Genomic DNA, 15,351 nt, shown 5'->3' with positions numbered 1-15,351 from the left:
CGGTCACCGCTCTCACCATGAGGTCGGGCCCCAGGGCTCCGGGGTTTCCTTTTGTCCAGGGGGCACCCACCATGGCCGCCAGCTATGTGTACGCCACATGGCTGCGCCCCTGCACTCCAGGGTCTCCCTTCGTCCTGAAGCCCTTTTGAGTGGCTGTTTGTGGCACCGTCTTGGTTCTTCGCCCTGCTCCATGCCTGCCGAGGCCTGTGTTCGTGCTGCTTATCTACCTCACCCTTCCCTTTGCTTCTCTTTTGTTCTGCGCTCTCCCCCCGACTCCTCTTCCCCCCCCCCCTTAGTCCCTGTTCCTCTGTCCACCCCCCCTGTGTTCTTCCCCCACTTCTGCCCTGCCACTCCTGCCAGGCGCTCCCTCTCCCCTGAGAAGCGCGCCGCGGCCCTCCTTTCTTCCTGCCCTCCCGTGTTAGCCCTCCTCACTAGCACGGTGGCGCCCCTCCCGGCACTTGCCCTGTTCTGGTCCTGTTTTACCTTCCTTTTGCTAGCCCTTGTCTCGCCCTCCTGACCGTCTTTTTCACCCTCATTCACCTTGCTTCGTCCCCCCCAATTGAATTGAGAGGTGGAATGAGCCCGGGAACGAGTCAGCACAGTCCCGCACAGTGTCCCAAACACGTGTGTACAGTTTGTGATCTTATTGTCTCTGTTTGCGGTCTGCTGCTCTTTGTTCCGATTCTTCCTTTCCTTTACATCCCCGTCACTTTCATGATGGCCGTTGGGCTGTCCCTCCCCCAGTTTGTTCGCTGTAACGAACTCCTCCGCTGCCGCTGGGGTGTTTAAAAAACAGCTCCTTCCCCTCAAATGTTACCCAAAGTTTGGCCGGAATAACATCCCAAATTTCACATTTCTTTTGTAGAGTGCTGATTTGGCCCTGTTGAATTCAGCCCTTCTTTTGGCCAGGTCCGCCCCAATGTCCTGGTACACCCTTATAGTCTTTGCTTCCCACGTGCTCGCTTTCGTCTGCCGGGCCCAGTTTAGGATTTTTTCCCTGTCTTGGAACCTGTGCAGCTTCACGAAAATCGCTTTGGGCTGCTCCCGGGCTTTGGGCCTGGGTCGGAGCGACCTGTGCGCCCTGTCGATTTCTGGGGGGTTTGGAAACTTCTCCCTTCCCACTAGCTTGCCCAGCATTTGGGTGACATAGCCTGTTGGATCTCTGCCCTCCATCCCCTCTGGCAGACCCACTATTTTAACATTCTGCTGTCTGGACCTATTTTCCTGGTCCTCCCACTTTCCCTCTTAGGCTCCCCTGGGTCGTTACCAGCCTTTTCACCTCGGTTTCCTGAGTTACCATCCTGTCGTTCTGGTCCGAGGCGGCCCTCTCCAACTCCTGAATAGTTTTCTCCTGCACCTCCACCTTCCTTTCCAGGCCGTTGATGGTTCGCTGCATTTTTTCTGTTGTCTCCGCCAGCATCTCCTTCATCATTGTGTGGAGCTCCGTCCTGAGTGCCTCCCTCATGGCGTTTATCTCTGTTTTCATCTCATCCTTTATGGCGTTTATTTCCGTTTTCAGCACACTTCTCCATTCCTCCCGCAGGACTGGGGGGGGATGGTCGCCACGTCCTGTTCCGGCTCCGCTGCTCAGCTCGCCAGCTTTTCCACTTCCTGATTCGCCTGAACCTTCGCCTCGCCCCGTGGGGTCATCTGCCTGCGCGGCCGCAGCTCCTGCTTTTTTCCTTCGCTGCTGTTCCTTCTTACATCTCGCCATCCCCCCAATTTATTATTTGGAGGCATATTTCTGTCTGTGCCTTTCTCTTTTTCCTGGGTTTTGGTGCGAAAAACTAATTCTTTTTTTTTGTTCCCCCTAAAGAAAAAAAAAACCCCGAAGGGTTTTTTTTAAATCCTTTAAAAAACGATTTTATTTTTAAATATAAAAAGGGATTTTTTTTTTTTTAAAGTTTTTTTTTCCCTTTAAAAAAGTTTCTTTTTTTTTAATTTGCAGGAGAGGAACAAGGAAGGTTGAATTTAAAAATTCTTATTTTGTTGTTGTGATCCTCTCTGTGCTCTGACTTTCAGGCCGTTTCTGAGCGTTCCCCGCTCCTCCTCCACGTGCAGTTCACCGGGGCCAGTCTCTCCTTTTTTTTTCTCTCCCTCTCCAGCTCCGTGGATCGGAGCTTTGGTGCTTAGGCAGGGGCAAATTCGCGGGGCCTAAGGAATTTTTTTTTAAAAAATCCCCCAGGAAAACCCCCCCCCCCAAAAAAGCCGTGTTTTCGTGGCTGTGCGGGAGCGTCTTTGCTGCGGCCGCTCCGTTCGCGATCACCACCGGAAGTCTTCGCTCGACCACTTCTGGCCCAGTCGTCCATACCCCGGGGGGGGGGGGGGGGGGAACCTCTTCCCTGTTGCTTCCTCCACCGATTCAGGTCGCCGGTAAATTCAATCTTAAAGAATGGGTGCAATTCTCCAGCCACAATGCACTCGACGCCGATCCCACTAATCCCGGTGAATAGTGGCGCGCGACATGATCTGCTCCACGCCCTCACTAGGCGTGATCCAGACTCAGATATTTAAATGAGTCTTAAAACTCATTTAAATATGTGAAGCCCATTCAAGGTCGGCGCCTCCTGGCTCCCGGGATTCACCGGTCCCACTGGCGTAGCATGAGACCGATGTCAATTATTATTTGCTTCCAAAAATGGAAACCAGACATGCTGACCATGCCAGGGTGCTCGGAGGCCATTGGAGCACCTGCCTGGTTGGGGACAGGGTAATACAGTGCCCTGGCAGCTGGGCAATGCCAATGTGGCACCCTGGCAGTGCATGGGGTGGCAGGTTACACTGTCTGGGTGCCAGGGCCATGCCAGGGTGCCAAGGGACACTGTCAAGGGACTGGACCTGGGGTGGGGGGGATGAAGGGGTGCATAGAGAGGTCTGAAGGTGGGAGGCCTAGTGGAGTTTAAATTCAATAAAATAAAATCTGGAATTGAAAGCTATTTTTGATGACTGTGAAACTAGAATTGATTGTCATAAAAACCAACCTGGTTCACAAATGTCCTTTAGGGAAGGAAATCTGACAACCTTACCTGGTCTGGCCTACATGTGACTCCAGATCCACAGCTATGTGGTTGACACTTAACTGGCCTCTGAAATGGTGTGACAAGCCAGTCAGTGCAAGGGCATTTAGGAGTGAGCAGGTCACTCTGCAACCCACCACCCTCCAATCCTGCATTTGCATAAACTATGGCATGATGATGATTGGCAATCAGACATCATCCCATCAATCTCCGTTAATAGGGATGGTGAGCCGGACCAAAACCTGAGGCCTGCCAGCCATTTTGAAAAAAACAATTAACAAGCAATTGAGCTTGATAAGGAGCCAGTTTTCGTTGCTTATCCCATTTATTTATGAGTGATCCAAGGAGGAGGATTCCTTGCCTGTCACGGCATCGCAGATCCGTGAGTGGACCCAGACGGATCCAGTCCTGTATGGTGGGCAGCAGAGACAGTTTCCAGGCGAGTTGCGGGCATTTTCCTCCAAACTGTCAGAATTTAGCGTGGAAGACAGTATCCTCTTGTGGGGCACACGTGTGGTCATCCCGGAAAAAGGACAGGAGCTGATATTAAAGGACTTGCACAATGGGCAGCCGGGTGTGACCAAAATGAAAATGTTGGCCCTGAGTTATGTCTGGTGGCCAGGCCTCGACGCCCACATTCAGAAGGTGGCCCAAAACCGCTCCATTTGCCAGAAGCATCAGAAGCTTCCGCCAGTTGCGCCCCTATATCACTGGGAATGGCCAGGGCAGCCTTGGGCACGCTTTCATGCGGGTTTTGCCAGCCCTTTTCAAGGATCCATGTTCCTTTTAATAATCAATGCTAAATGCTAACAGTCTAAATGGTTAGAGGTGCATAAGATGGTGGGCACAACGTCCTGCCCAACGATCGAGAAGATGCGTTTGTCTTTCAGTATGCATGGCCTCCCTGAGGTGCTCATCACGGACAATGGCACTCCTTTCACAAGTGAGGAGTTTGCGAGGTTCATGAAGAGGAATGGCATACGCCATATCCGCACTGCCCCTTACCACCCGGCTTCAAATTGGTTGGAGCAGCTCGCAGTGCAGACATTCAAACGGGGCCTAAAGAAACAGTCTTCCGGGTCTATGGACACTAGACTGGCTCGTTTTTTGTTTTCATATAGGACGACTCCAGATGCGGAGACTGGGGTAGCTCCCGTGGAACTCCTAATGGGCCAGAGACTTTGCACCCACCTTAGCATGGTTTCCCGGACATTGGCGCAAAAGTACGCCGCACACAAGAACGGCAGGGACATGGTTTTTCTTGGCATTGCCCGATTCGGCAGTTTGCGCCTGGTGACCCAGTGTTCGTTCGGAATTTTGCTGGCGGTGCCCAGTGGGTCACCGGCATAATCTTTCACCAAACAGGTCCTATATCTTACCAGGTGCAAGCCCAGGGTGGTCTCCAGCGCAAACCTGTAGACCACATTCGGTCCAGAAGACTATCCCTTCCAAAGATTCCCCGCCCCCGGAGCTCACTTCTACAGCCGTAGAGACCAGGCACAGTGGAGGATCATCCTCACGATTTTCCTCTGGTGCTGCACTCAAAAGCAGGTCATTGCATAACTGCGTGGAGATAGGGACGCTGAGATGACAGAGGCAGTGGACTCCGACTCCGAGATGGAAACACAGGACGCCTCCGAGGGGGAGTCTTCGGTCCTATGGGCAGCATGGTAGCATTGTGGATAGCACAATTGCTTCACAGCTCCAGGGTCCCAGGTTCGATTCCCTGCTGGGTCACTGTCTGTGCGGAGTCTGCACGTTCTCCCCGTGTGTGCGTGGGTTTTCTCCGGGTGCTCCGGTTTCCTCCCACAGTCCAAAGATGTGCAGGTTAGGTGGATTGGGCAAGCTAAATTGCCCTTAGTGCTGGGTGGGGTTACTGGGTTATGGGGATAGGGTGGAGGTGTGGACTTGGGAAGGTTCTCTTTCCAAGAGCCGGTGCAGACTCGATGGGCCGAATGGCCTCCTTCTGCACTGTAAATTCTATGTAATTCTATGGCCCATGGATGTACAACCGTTACGCCGTTCATCGAGGAAGCACCGGTCTCCTTCTCAATACACGTCGCCCAATCCAGTGCCTCGTGCAAATGGTGTCCGGTCTGCAACAAAACGAGTCTGACACACTCCTTCGCCAGGGTCTTCGGTGGATTCCTTGGACTTTGTGGGGATGGATGTTATAACCTACCCCTTTACTACTAGCTGGGGACTAATGGCAATCCCACAATGAGCTTCCCCAATGAGGGAGGCGGAAAAATCATTAGCAGTCACCTGCATGAATAGAGCTGGCCAGTCTGGAACCACTTTAGCAATGAGGGACATGCTCTGGGCATTTGAGCCTTTGAGAGATTGTTTCCTTGGAAGTGTTTTGTTTTATTAATCTCACACATTTCTCTTTCAGACAGGCCTGTTTATTCTCCTCCTCGCAGCATTAATAATTGGCATCCTGTCAGGAATGTCAATTGGGACTGCTCTCTGGATGTTTTTCTCCTCTCGCCTGCTTGTCACCACTGCCCTAATGCCTGCTATCGGGTATACTTTGGGATATGCCCTCTCATGCTTATGCAGGTTATCAGAAAGGTAATGTGTGTAATTAATTGAAGTGCAACTATTTTTTGTCTTAACAATCAAAATAGTATTCTTTTGTCCTTTCTTTTTAAGCAGTTGTTTTGAATTCACCATTTGAATAATAACAAATATTTTGCATCTATTTAGACTCTGATTGGTGGGGACTTTGCTTGGTGAATACAGCAGGATACAGTTAGCTGCCAAGCCATTGTACAAATTCAAATCAGGATGGTCGACTGATTTATCAAGGCATTGCAATGGGGAATGACAAAGGCTTGGGGGACAGCATTCCCTGGTTCATTCCCCATGCCCATGCCTTGTCAAATCAGAACCAACCTTGCTGGTTCAACTTTGAACAATATCTTGGTAGTCAGTTGGTCCCTGCTGCATTCTGCATGGCAATGCATCAACCAATCAGAGTCCACTTGCCAACCAATCAGCACACCCATTCCCATGCAGTATAAATTGTTGCTCCCTTTACTGTTGATAATCTTGATGTGGAGATGCCGGCGTTGGACTGGGGTGAGCACAGTACGAAGTCTTACAACACCAGGTTAAAGTCCAACAGGTTTGTTTCGATGTCACTAGCTTTCGGAGCGCTGCTCCTTCCTCAGGTGAATGAAGAGGTATGTTCCAGAAACACATATATAGACAGATTCAAAGATGCCAAACAATGTTTGGAATGCGACCATTAGCAGGTGATTAAATCTTTACAGATCCAGAGATGGGGTAACCCCAGGTTAAAGAGGTGTGAATTGTGTCAAGCCAGGACAGTTGGTAGGATTTCGCAGGCCAGATGGTGGGGGATGAATGTTATGCGACATGAATCCCAGGTCCCGGTTGAGGCCGCACTCATGTGTGCGGAACTTGGCTATAAGTTTCTGCACGGCGATTCTGCGTTGTCGCGCGTCCTGAAGGCCGCCTTGGAGAACGCTTACCCGGAGATCAGAGGCTGAATGCCCTTGACTGCTGAAGTGTTCCCCGACTGGAAGGGAACATTCCTGCCTGGTGATTGTTGCGCGATGTCCGTTCATTCGTTGTCGCAGCGTCTGCATGGTCTCGCCAATGTACCACGCTTTGGGACATCCTTTCCTGCAGCGTATGAGGTAGACAATGTTGGCCGAGTCGCACGAGTATGTACCGCGTACCTGGTGGGTGGTGTTCTCACGTGTAATAGTGGTATCCATGTCGATGATCTGGCACGTCTTGCAGAGATTGCCATGGCAGGGTTGTGTGGTGTCGTGGTCACTGTTCTGAAGGCTGGGTAGTTTGCTGCAAACAATGGTTTGTTTGAGGTTGCGCGGTTGTTTGAATGCAAGTAGTGGGAGTGTGGGGATGACCTTGGCAAGATGTTCATCGTCATCAATGACGTGTTGAAGGCTGTGAAGAAGATGACGTAGTTTCTCTGCTCCGGGGAAGTACTGGACGACGAAGGGTATTCTGTCGGTTGTGTCCCATGTTTGTCTTCTGAGGAGGTTGGTGCGGTTTTTCGCTGTGGCGCGTTGGAACTGTCGATCGATGAGTCGAGTGTCATATCCCGTTCGTACGAGGGCATCTTTCAACGTCTGTGGATGTCTGTTACGCTCCTCCTCGTCTGAGCAGATCCTGTGTATACGGAGCGCTTGTCCATAGGGGATGGTTTCTTTCATGTGTTTAGGGTGGAAGCTGGAGAAGTGGAGCATCGTGAGGTTATCCGTGGGTTCCAACGACCGTTCCAACGCGCCACAGCGATAAACCGCACCAACCTCCTTAGAAGACAAACATGGGACACAACCGACAGAATACCCTTCGTCGTCCAGTACTTCCCCGGAGCAGAGAAACTACGTCATCTTCTTCACAGCCTTCAACACGTCATTGATGACGATGAACATCTTGCCAAGGTCATCCCCACACCCCCACTACTTGCCTTCAAACAACCGCGCAACCTCAAACAAACCATTGTTTGCAGCAAACTACCCAGTCTTCAGAACAGTGACCACGACACCACACAACCCTGCCATGGCAATCTCTGCAAGACGTGCCAGATCATCGACATGGATACCACCATTACACGTGAGAACACCACCCACCAGGTACGCGGTACATACTCATGCGACTCGGCCAACATTGTCTACCTCATACGCTGCAGGAAAGGATGTCCCGAAGCGTGGTACATTGGCGAGACCATGCAGACGCTGCGACAACAAATGAACGGACATCGCGCAACAATCACCAGGCAGGAATGTTCCCTTCCAGTCGGGGAACACTTCAGCAGTCAAGGGCATTCAGCCTCTGATCTCCGGGTAAGCGTTCTCCGAGGCGGCCTTCAGGACGCGCGACAACGCAGAATCGCCGAGCAGAAACTTATAGCCAAGTTCCGCACACATGAGTGCGGCCTCAACCGGGACCTGGGATTCATGTCGCATAACATTCATCCCCCACCATCTGGCCTGCGAAATCCTACCAACTGTCCTGGCTTGACACAATTCACACCTCTTTAACCTGGGGTTACCCCATCTCTGGATCTGTAAAGATTTAATCACCTGCTAATGGTCGCATTCCAAGCATTGTTTGGCATCTTTGAATCTGTCTATATATGTGTTTCTGGAACATACCTCTTCATTCACCTGAGGAAGGAGAAGCGCTCCGAAAGCTAGTGACATCGAAACAAACCTGTTGGACTTTAACCTGGTGTTGTAAGACTTCGTACTGTGTTGATAATCTTGTAAGCTGTTCTGATGAGTGCAAGATGAAAAGATTTGACAGCATCATGGGCGAGATTCTCCACTCCCGGGTCGGTTGGGAGAATCGCCTGGGCCGCCAAAACTTCCCGGGACGCCAGTCCGACACCCTCCCGCGATTCTCCCAAGCTGCGGGAACGGCTCCGTCGAGTTCCGCAGGCCAGGGAATCGCCGGAGACACCCAAAATGGCGATTCTCTGGCACCCTCGCTATTCTCAGGCCCGGATGGGCCGAGCGCCCAGGCCAAAACGGCGGGTTCCCCCCGGCGCCGTCCACACCTGGTTGCTGCAGTCGTGAACGGTGCATGAACGCTGGGGGGGCGGCCTGCGGGGGGGGGAGGGGGGATCCTGCACCGGGGGGTACCTTAAATGTGGCATGGCCCGCGATCGGTGCCCACCGATCGTCGGGCCGTCCTCTCTGAAGGAAGACCTCCTTCCTTCCGCGGCCCTGCAAGATCCGTCCGCCATCTTCTTGCGGGGCGGATTTAGAGAGGACGGCAACCACGCATGCACGGATGACGCCAGTTATGCGGCGCCGGCCGCGTCATCTATGCGGCGCCGCCTTTACACAGGCGACAAGGCCTGGCGTGTGTAGATGACACGGCCCCGATCCTAGCCCATTGTCAGGGCCTAAATCGGTCGGGATCGGGGCCGTTTCGCGCCGTCGTGAACCTCAATGGCGTTCACAACGGCGCGGCCACGTTGGAGTGGGAGTGGAGAATCCCGTCCATTGTTTTTCAGCAATACTCAACTTCTGCACTACCAAACAACGGTTTAATTACCTGCTTGTAAAATAGAAGCTGAAGTATGTAGATGTTTAGTGTCCAGTGGGGACTATCAGTAACACAGTCAAAGCACTTTGAGTGTTATGATGAGTGAAAATTCCTGACTCAAAGAAAAGTAGAAACTATCTCTAAACTAAAACACATCTATTTATATCTGTGTCAGATGACCCAGAGGGAATATCTTGGGTGAAGGAATAGAGAGTTGTATATCCATATTTGTAGATGACACAAAGTTAGGAGATGCACTAAGTAGATGGGAGCAGAAAATTACAAAGGAACGTTCTATAGACAGATTAAATTAGTGGACAAAACTAGAGTTGATGTTACTCAGTGTGGGCAAGTGTAAGGCTTTGATCCAAAAAAGAGAGACATAGTATTTCCTAATGACAGGAGATGAGAAGCTATGGAGGAGCAATTAGATTTTTTTTAAATGTATTCTTATGTGGGATATAGGCATTGTTAGCAATGCCAGCATTTTCTGCCAATTCCTACTTGCTCTTTGAGAGCAATTAAGAGTGAACCGCATTGCTGTGGGTCTGGAACAACATGTAGGCCAGAGCAGGTAGAGATGACAGATTTCCTATCCTGAAGGGAATTCAGAGAAACAGATGTTATGACAATCGATGATCACTTCATGGACATGTGCTCAGTTTTCAATCCATTATTTTTAATTAATTAGTTGAATTTAAATTTACCAGCTGCCATCATGGGATTTGAACCCTTGCTCTAGGGCATTAGCCTGTGCCCCTGGATTGCTAGTCCAGTGGCAATACCACTACGTCATATTTGCTCCTTGATTTAGGTGTCCACGTGAAAAAAAGAGCAGAGCGAGAAAATAATCAGTGATTTAATGAAATGTATCATTCTATATATCATATAATCACTCAAATCAAATTATTGCTTGGTAATATAGATCTTGAATATTGCTGAAAAGATAGAAATGTTGCAGCAAGAAGATTTTAATCTTGCACCCATCAGGAAAAATACAAGAATACAAAATTTCAAACCCTCACAGCAATTTATACCACAGGAGAAAAGGGTGCTGATTAGGTCACAAGTCAACTATACGCTGGGGCCTATTCTCTGAAACCAAAGGAATATGTTCAAACCGTGCATCCTTTTGAATTTCCCGGAAACCTATTGTTCCCTGTTGTTTTCTCCATGGGGCAAAGCCTCAGTCAATGAGAATCTGCTTACCAACCGACCAGCACACTTTTGCAATGTAGTATAAATTGTTGTGATTATTTGAAATTTAGCATTCTTACATTTGTCCTTGTGGTTGACAAAAAGCTTCAGAAACTTGTCTCCCGCCAGCAATATTTATTTTTGTTTTATAAATTTAGAGTACCCAATTAATTTTTTCAAAGGCAATTTAGCGTGGCCAATCCAGCTAACCTGCACATCTTTTTGGGTTGTGGAGGCGAAACCTACGCAAACACGGGGAGAATGTGCAAACTCCACACGGACAGTGACCCAGAGCCCGGATCGAACCTGGGACCTCGGCGCCGTGAGGCTGCAGGGCTAACCCACTGTGCCATCGTGCTGCCTCGCCAGCAATATTCATATCACATTCTTTTTTCTGTTATATAAGTGGAGGTGTTAATGCAATAAGTACTGGAATGTTAATATCTCAGATAATAATTTATATGGTATTAATTTTTTAATTCAGCCTTTAGTTATGAAGCAGACTGTACCATCTCCAAGCTGGTCATTCTATTTGCTATAAATTCAACTTTAGCCCTAACAGTACAAAAACCCAAACCATCATTATGGACCATCCACTTGCAATAGCACACCGAAGATCAAAGTACAGAGGATCTCTTTCAACCTGTTTACTCTCTTTTAACAGATGCAAACGGACCGTTTCTATGGAAACCGGATGCCAGAATGTTCAGTTGTGTGCCACCATCCTCAAAGTTGCTTTCCGCCAAGAAGATATTGGTGCTCTTTACTTATTTCCATTCATTTTCCTGGCGTTTCAACTTTCTGAAGCATTAATCCTTATAGTGATCTATCAAAGTTACGAAAGGATAAAAAAATCGAAGGAACCGAGTAAGTAACCGACTTTCTGTCGTAGAATCATTTGCCTGCTCATTCAAAGAGTTTTTTAAAAATAGTTTTATTCAAACAAAGTTCTCATTGTAACAAATACAACGATACAACAACTCCAACCCCACCTTATTATCAAAATGCACCCACAGTCCTGCCAATCCCCCTCCCCCCTTCACCCCTCATAAAGAAAACAAAATCTTAACCCAAATAAAAAGATAACCCCCCCCCTAACAGCTGTCGGTAACGAGTTCCCTGAAAAAGGAGATGAAAGCCTGCCACCTCGAGAAGAGCCCTTCCACAGACCCGCTCATGGTATACTTGATCTTCTCAAGGTGCAAAAATTCCATCAGGACACCCAACCATGCCGAGGCCCGAGGCGGCACCGGGGATTTCCACCCAAGCAGAACTCACCTCCATGCTATTAGTGAGGCAAAGACTAGGACATCTGCCCTCGTCCCGGTCTGCAGCACCGACGAGTCCGACACTCCAAAAATGACCAGCAATGGGCACGGCTCCGCCAAATACCCCAATCCCTGACATTGTATCAAAACAGGAGACCCAGAGACTAACGAGGTTGGGGCGAGACTAAAACATGTGCATGTGATTTGCCGGCCCCCGAGAGCAGTGCTTACACCTGTCCTCCACGCCCGGAGAAGAACTCACTCATACGCTTCCTAGTCTCCCCAGATCAGTTCACCTCCGTGGGGTTCACAGGATAAAAGCCACTCTTACCCAGATTAAGCTTGAGCCCGAAAAGGAACCAAACTTCCTGAGCAGTTCCATTATTTCCCCCACATTGGAGGGAGGGTCAGTAATACATAGAAACAGATCAGCCACATATAAGGCACGCTCTATCCCCCACCATGGGGTAGACGACCGCTATGCAATGGCTACTGGCTCGATTTCTAAGGCAAACAAAAGCGGAGACAATGGGCATCCCTGTCTTGTACCCCTGTTCAGTTGGAAGTAATCCGAGTTCAGGGCGTTAGTGCATACATTTGCAATGGGGGCCTTGTACAAAAGCCTCATCCATTAAATAAATTTTGGCCCGAAGCCAAACTGCCCCAGGATCTCAAAGATGTGCCCACACTCAACCCTATCGAATGCCTGCTCCGCGCCCATCTGGCTTAGTCTCAAAGGAGGGCGACAACATTTAACAACCTCCTTCCTCCTCTTGTGCAAGTGTGAGCCAAGGACAGTTTAAGGTGGTGCACAGGGTGCACATGAGAATGAGTGGGTTCTTTCAGGGGGTAGCAGATGAGTGTGCGAGGTGTGGGCGGGGGCCAGCGAATCACGCGGGGGCCAGCGAATCACACGCACATGTTTTGAGGTTGCAAAAAAGTGGGAAAATTCTGGGCGGGAATGTTCGCGGTCTTAGCCAGGATATTGGAGGAGGGAATGGACCCGGTCCCTTTGGTGGCGATATTTGGGGTTTCAGAGAAGCTGGAACTCATGGAGAGGAGGAAGGCCGATGTCTTGGCCTTCGCCTCTCTGATTGCACGGTGACAAATTTTGCTGGAGTGGCGGTCAGCATCACCACCGGGGCTAGCGGCTTGGTTGGGTGACCTGTACAACCTCCTGCAATTAGAGAAGATAAAGTATGAGTTAAGGGGCTCAGCAGGGGGGGTTTGAGGAAAGGTGAGGGATGTTTGTGACCATGTTTGGGGGGCTGGTCATTGCAGGGGAGTGGGTGGAGGAAAAGGGAAAAATCTGTACAGGCTGTATAGTTGATTGTTGAACAACGATTAGGCTGACATGACCCACATTCCATAGAATCCTTGTCCTTCTTCAGGATCAAGGAAATCGATGCCAGGGTCAGTGGTGCCAGCGACACCCCCTTGGACACAGAATCAGTAACATATCCAACAGAAGTGGGACTAACCGGCCAGCAAACTATTTGTAAAATTCAATGGGGAACCCATTCGGACCCGGTGCTCTGCCCGTCTGCTTTAACCAAATACAACTCGTGATCTCCTCCTGCCCTATCGGCATCTCCACCTTCTGCCTTCTCTCCTGCTCCACCTCCGGGATGGTCAACCCATCCAAAAGTTGCCTCATTGATGAACCCTCCACCGGAGGCTCTGACTCGTATAATCAAAAATAGCAGGCCTCCAACACCCCCTTCTCTGGGGCAGAAAGTATCCTGCCTGCACTATCTCCCGGGAGGCAGCCTGCCGCCTCAGCTGGTGAGCCAACAGACGACTGGCCTTCTCCCCGTACTCATAGAAAGACCCCTCTAGCAATGCAGCCAGGTCACCGTCTTACCTGTTGCCAACAACTCAAACTCTATTTGTAACTTCTTTATATCTGCCAATCGAGGCAATCGAGTACTGGCAGACCTCCTCAAGAATGGAGACCACCAGCCTCTGCCTTTCCACCTTCCCAGAGTTATCCCTATGCGCCTTAAAAGAGATTATCTCCCACCTAGCCACTGGCTTCAGAGCCTCCCAGAGTGTGGGATGTGAGACCATCTCCTTCCTGTTGAACTCTACATTCTCCCAATGGCAGTAGATACCCGCTTACAAAATCTCTTAAACGTGAGCAGTGCCATGCCCATTTTCCACGGGGTTGCTGAGAGTGGCCTGGCTCCAACATCAGGTCACAAAATGCGGAGCATGATCCAATATAGCGATCGCTGTCTCTGGGCCCAGTCCAATTCAGGAGGGCCCCATCAACTTTCCGAACATCCTGGACATATAGTCCATGGAGTTGGAACCTTCCAGGACACCCGACATCATGACCAGCGATCCTTATGTTTTGCCATCTGGGGCTGTTCTCCAGACTGTCAAGCTTGAACTTTAGCACTCCCCCTCCTCCACCAACACCGCCATCTCTGCCTCCAAGGAAACAATCCAATCATTGTGGTCTGAAAGAACCGCCTCAACCTTCCAAATCGTCGCCCCGTGTACCTCTATCTGCCGGGCCATCGTGTCCACGGCTGCTGGAATTGAGGCCAAAGCCCTCTCTATTGCCTTCACCAGATCCTCAGCGACCACCTGCCGCTGTTTCTTAAATTCATTGGTCAAGAAGCTACCCAACATCTTGGTTGTCCGCTGAGGGTCCACCATCTCTTTTTTTTCTCAATTTAAAGTACCCAATTCTTTTTTTCTCAATGAAGGGCCAATTTAGCGAGGCCAAGCCACCTACCCTGCACATCCTTGTGTGTGGGGGTGAGACCACAGGGAGAAGGTGCAAACTCCACACGGAGAGTGACCCGGGGCCGGGATCGAACCCGGGTCCTCAGCACCGTGAGACAGCAGTGCTAGTCACTGTGCCACCTTGCCGCCAGGGTCCTCCATCTCAGAAGGAGCCGCTGCTATGGTTCCCCCGACTGAGGATCAAGGAACTTTTGATTCCAACGCTGCTCCCTTGCCTGACTTCTGCTTTGAACTATGTTTACCAGACATTACTCGAACGAGAGTGTCTTAATCCCCAAATTACATCAATTTTCTCTAAGAAATTGCTCCAAATCGGGCCGAAGGGCTGAAAACCAAGCACCCAGGCAGGAGCCACCACGTGTGTGACTGCTCACCACATCGTCACCACCGGAAGTCTCCTCATTCGAAGAGTTAACTGACCAGTCTCGTTCTGTTGCACTTTCCTTTTAGTCCTGCATTTTCTTCTCTTGTTAGTAACATGTCCAATAATGTTTTGAAAGTTACCAATGGTCCATTTCCACCACAATTTCACGCAGTGCATTCCAGGTCAGAATAGCCTACTACATATACAAAAACAAAATCTTCTCATCTCCCACCTGGTTCTTCTTCCATTTCCTCTTTGTTAATTCTATCAAGGAACTTCATAATTTTGACCACCTCTATTAAATCTCTCCTCTTTCTCAACTCTGAGGAGAGCAATCTAAGATTCTCCACAAACCCGTAACCCCTCATCTCCGGTAGCATTTTGCTAAGTCTCCTCTGCACTCTCATTCCAAATGCCTTGTGAGATCCTTCCTGAAGTGTCCCTCATAAAATACAGCAGTTTGAGTTTTCCTGGCAGCAAGTTCACAGAATCATAGGATTCCTACAGTGCAGCTGAAGGCCATTCGGCCCACCATGTCTGCACCGACGTTCTTTAAGAGCACCCTACCTAGGCCCAATCCCCCACCCTGTCTCTGTAACCCCAACAAGGGGCAATTTAGCATATGCAATCCACCTTACCTGCACATCTTTGGACAGTGGGAGGAAACCGGAGCACCCGGAGGAAACCCACACAG

At 49.9% G+C, this 15,351-nt stretch overlaps 1 protein-coding gene across 3 annotated transcripts in view; it reads left to right on the top strand.

Annotated features, from left to right (window-relative positions):
* slc10a1 (solute carrier family 10 member 1) overlaps positions 1-15,351 on the top strand; it is a 63,668-nt gene that overhangs the window by 22,334 nt on the left and 25,983 nt on the right. For all 3 annotated transcript variants that reach the window (XM_072485762.1, XM_072485753.1, XM_072485772.1), the window contains exons 3-4: positions 5,413-5,591; positions 10,933-11,135. In XM_072485762.1, the coding sequence (XP_072341863.1) occupies positions 5,413-5,591; positions 10,933-11,135 (382 nt within the window). The remainder of the gene's footprint in view (positions 1-5,412; positions 5,592-10,932; positions 11,136-15,351) is intronic.

Source organism: Scyliorhinus torazame, chromosome 2, assembly GCF_047496885.1.
Source record: "Scyliorhinus torazame isolate Kashiwa2021f chromosome 2, sScyTor2.1, whole genome shotgun sequence".
NCBI lineage: Eukaryota > Metazoa > Chordata > Chondrichthyes > Carcharhiniformes > Scyliorhinidae > Scyliorhinus > Scyliorhinus torazame.
The sequence above is the reverse complement of the archived record's forward strand: the minus strand, read 5'-3'. Positions and strand labels throughout refer to the sequence as shown.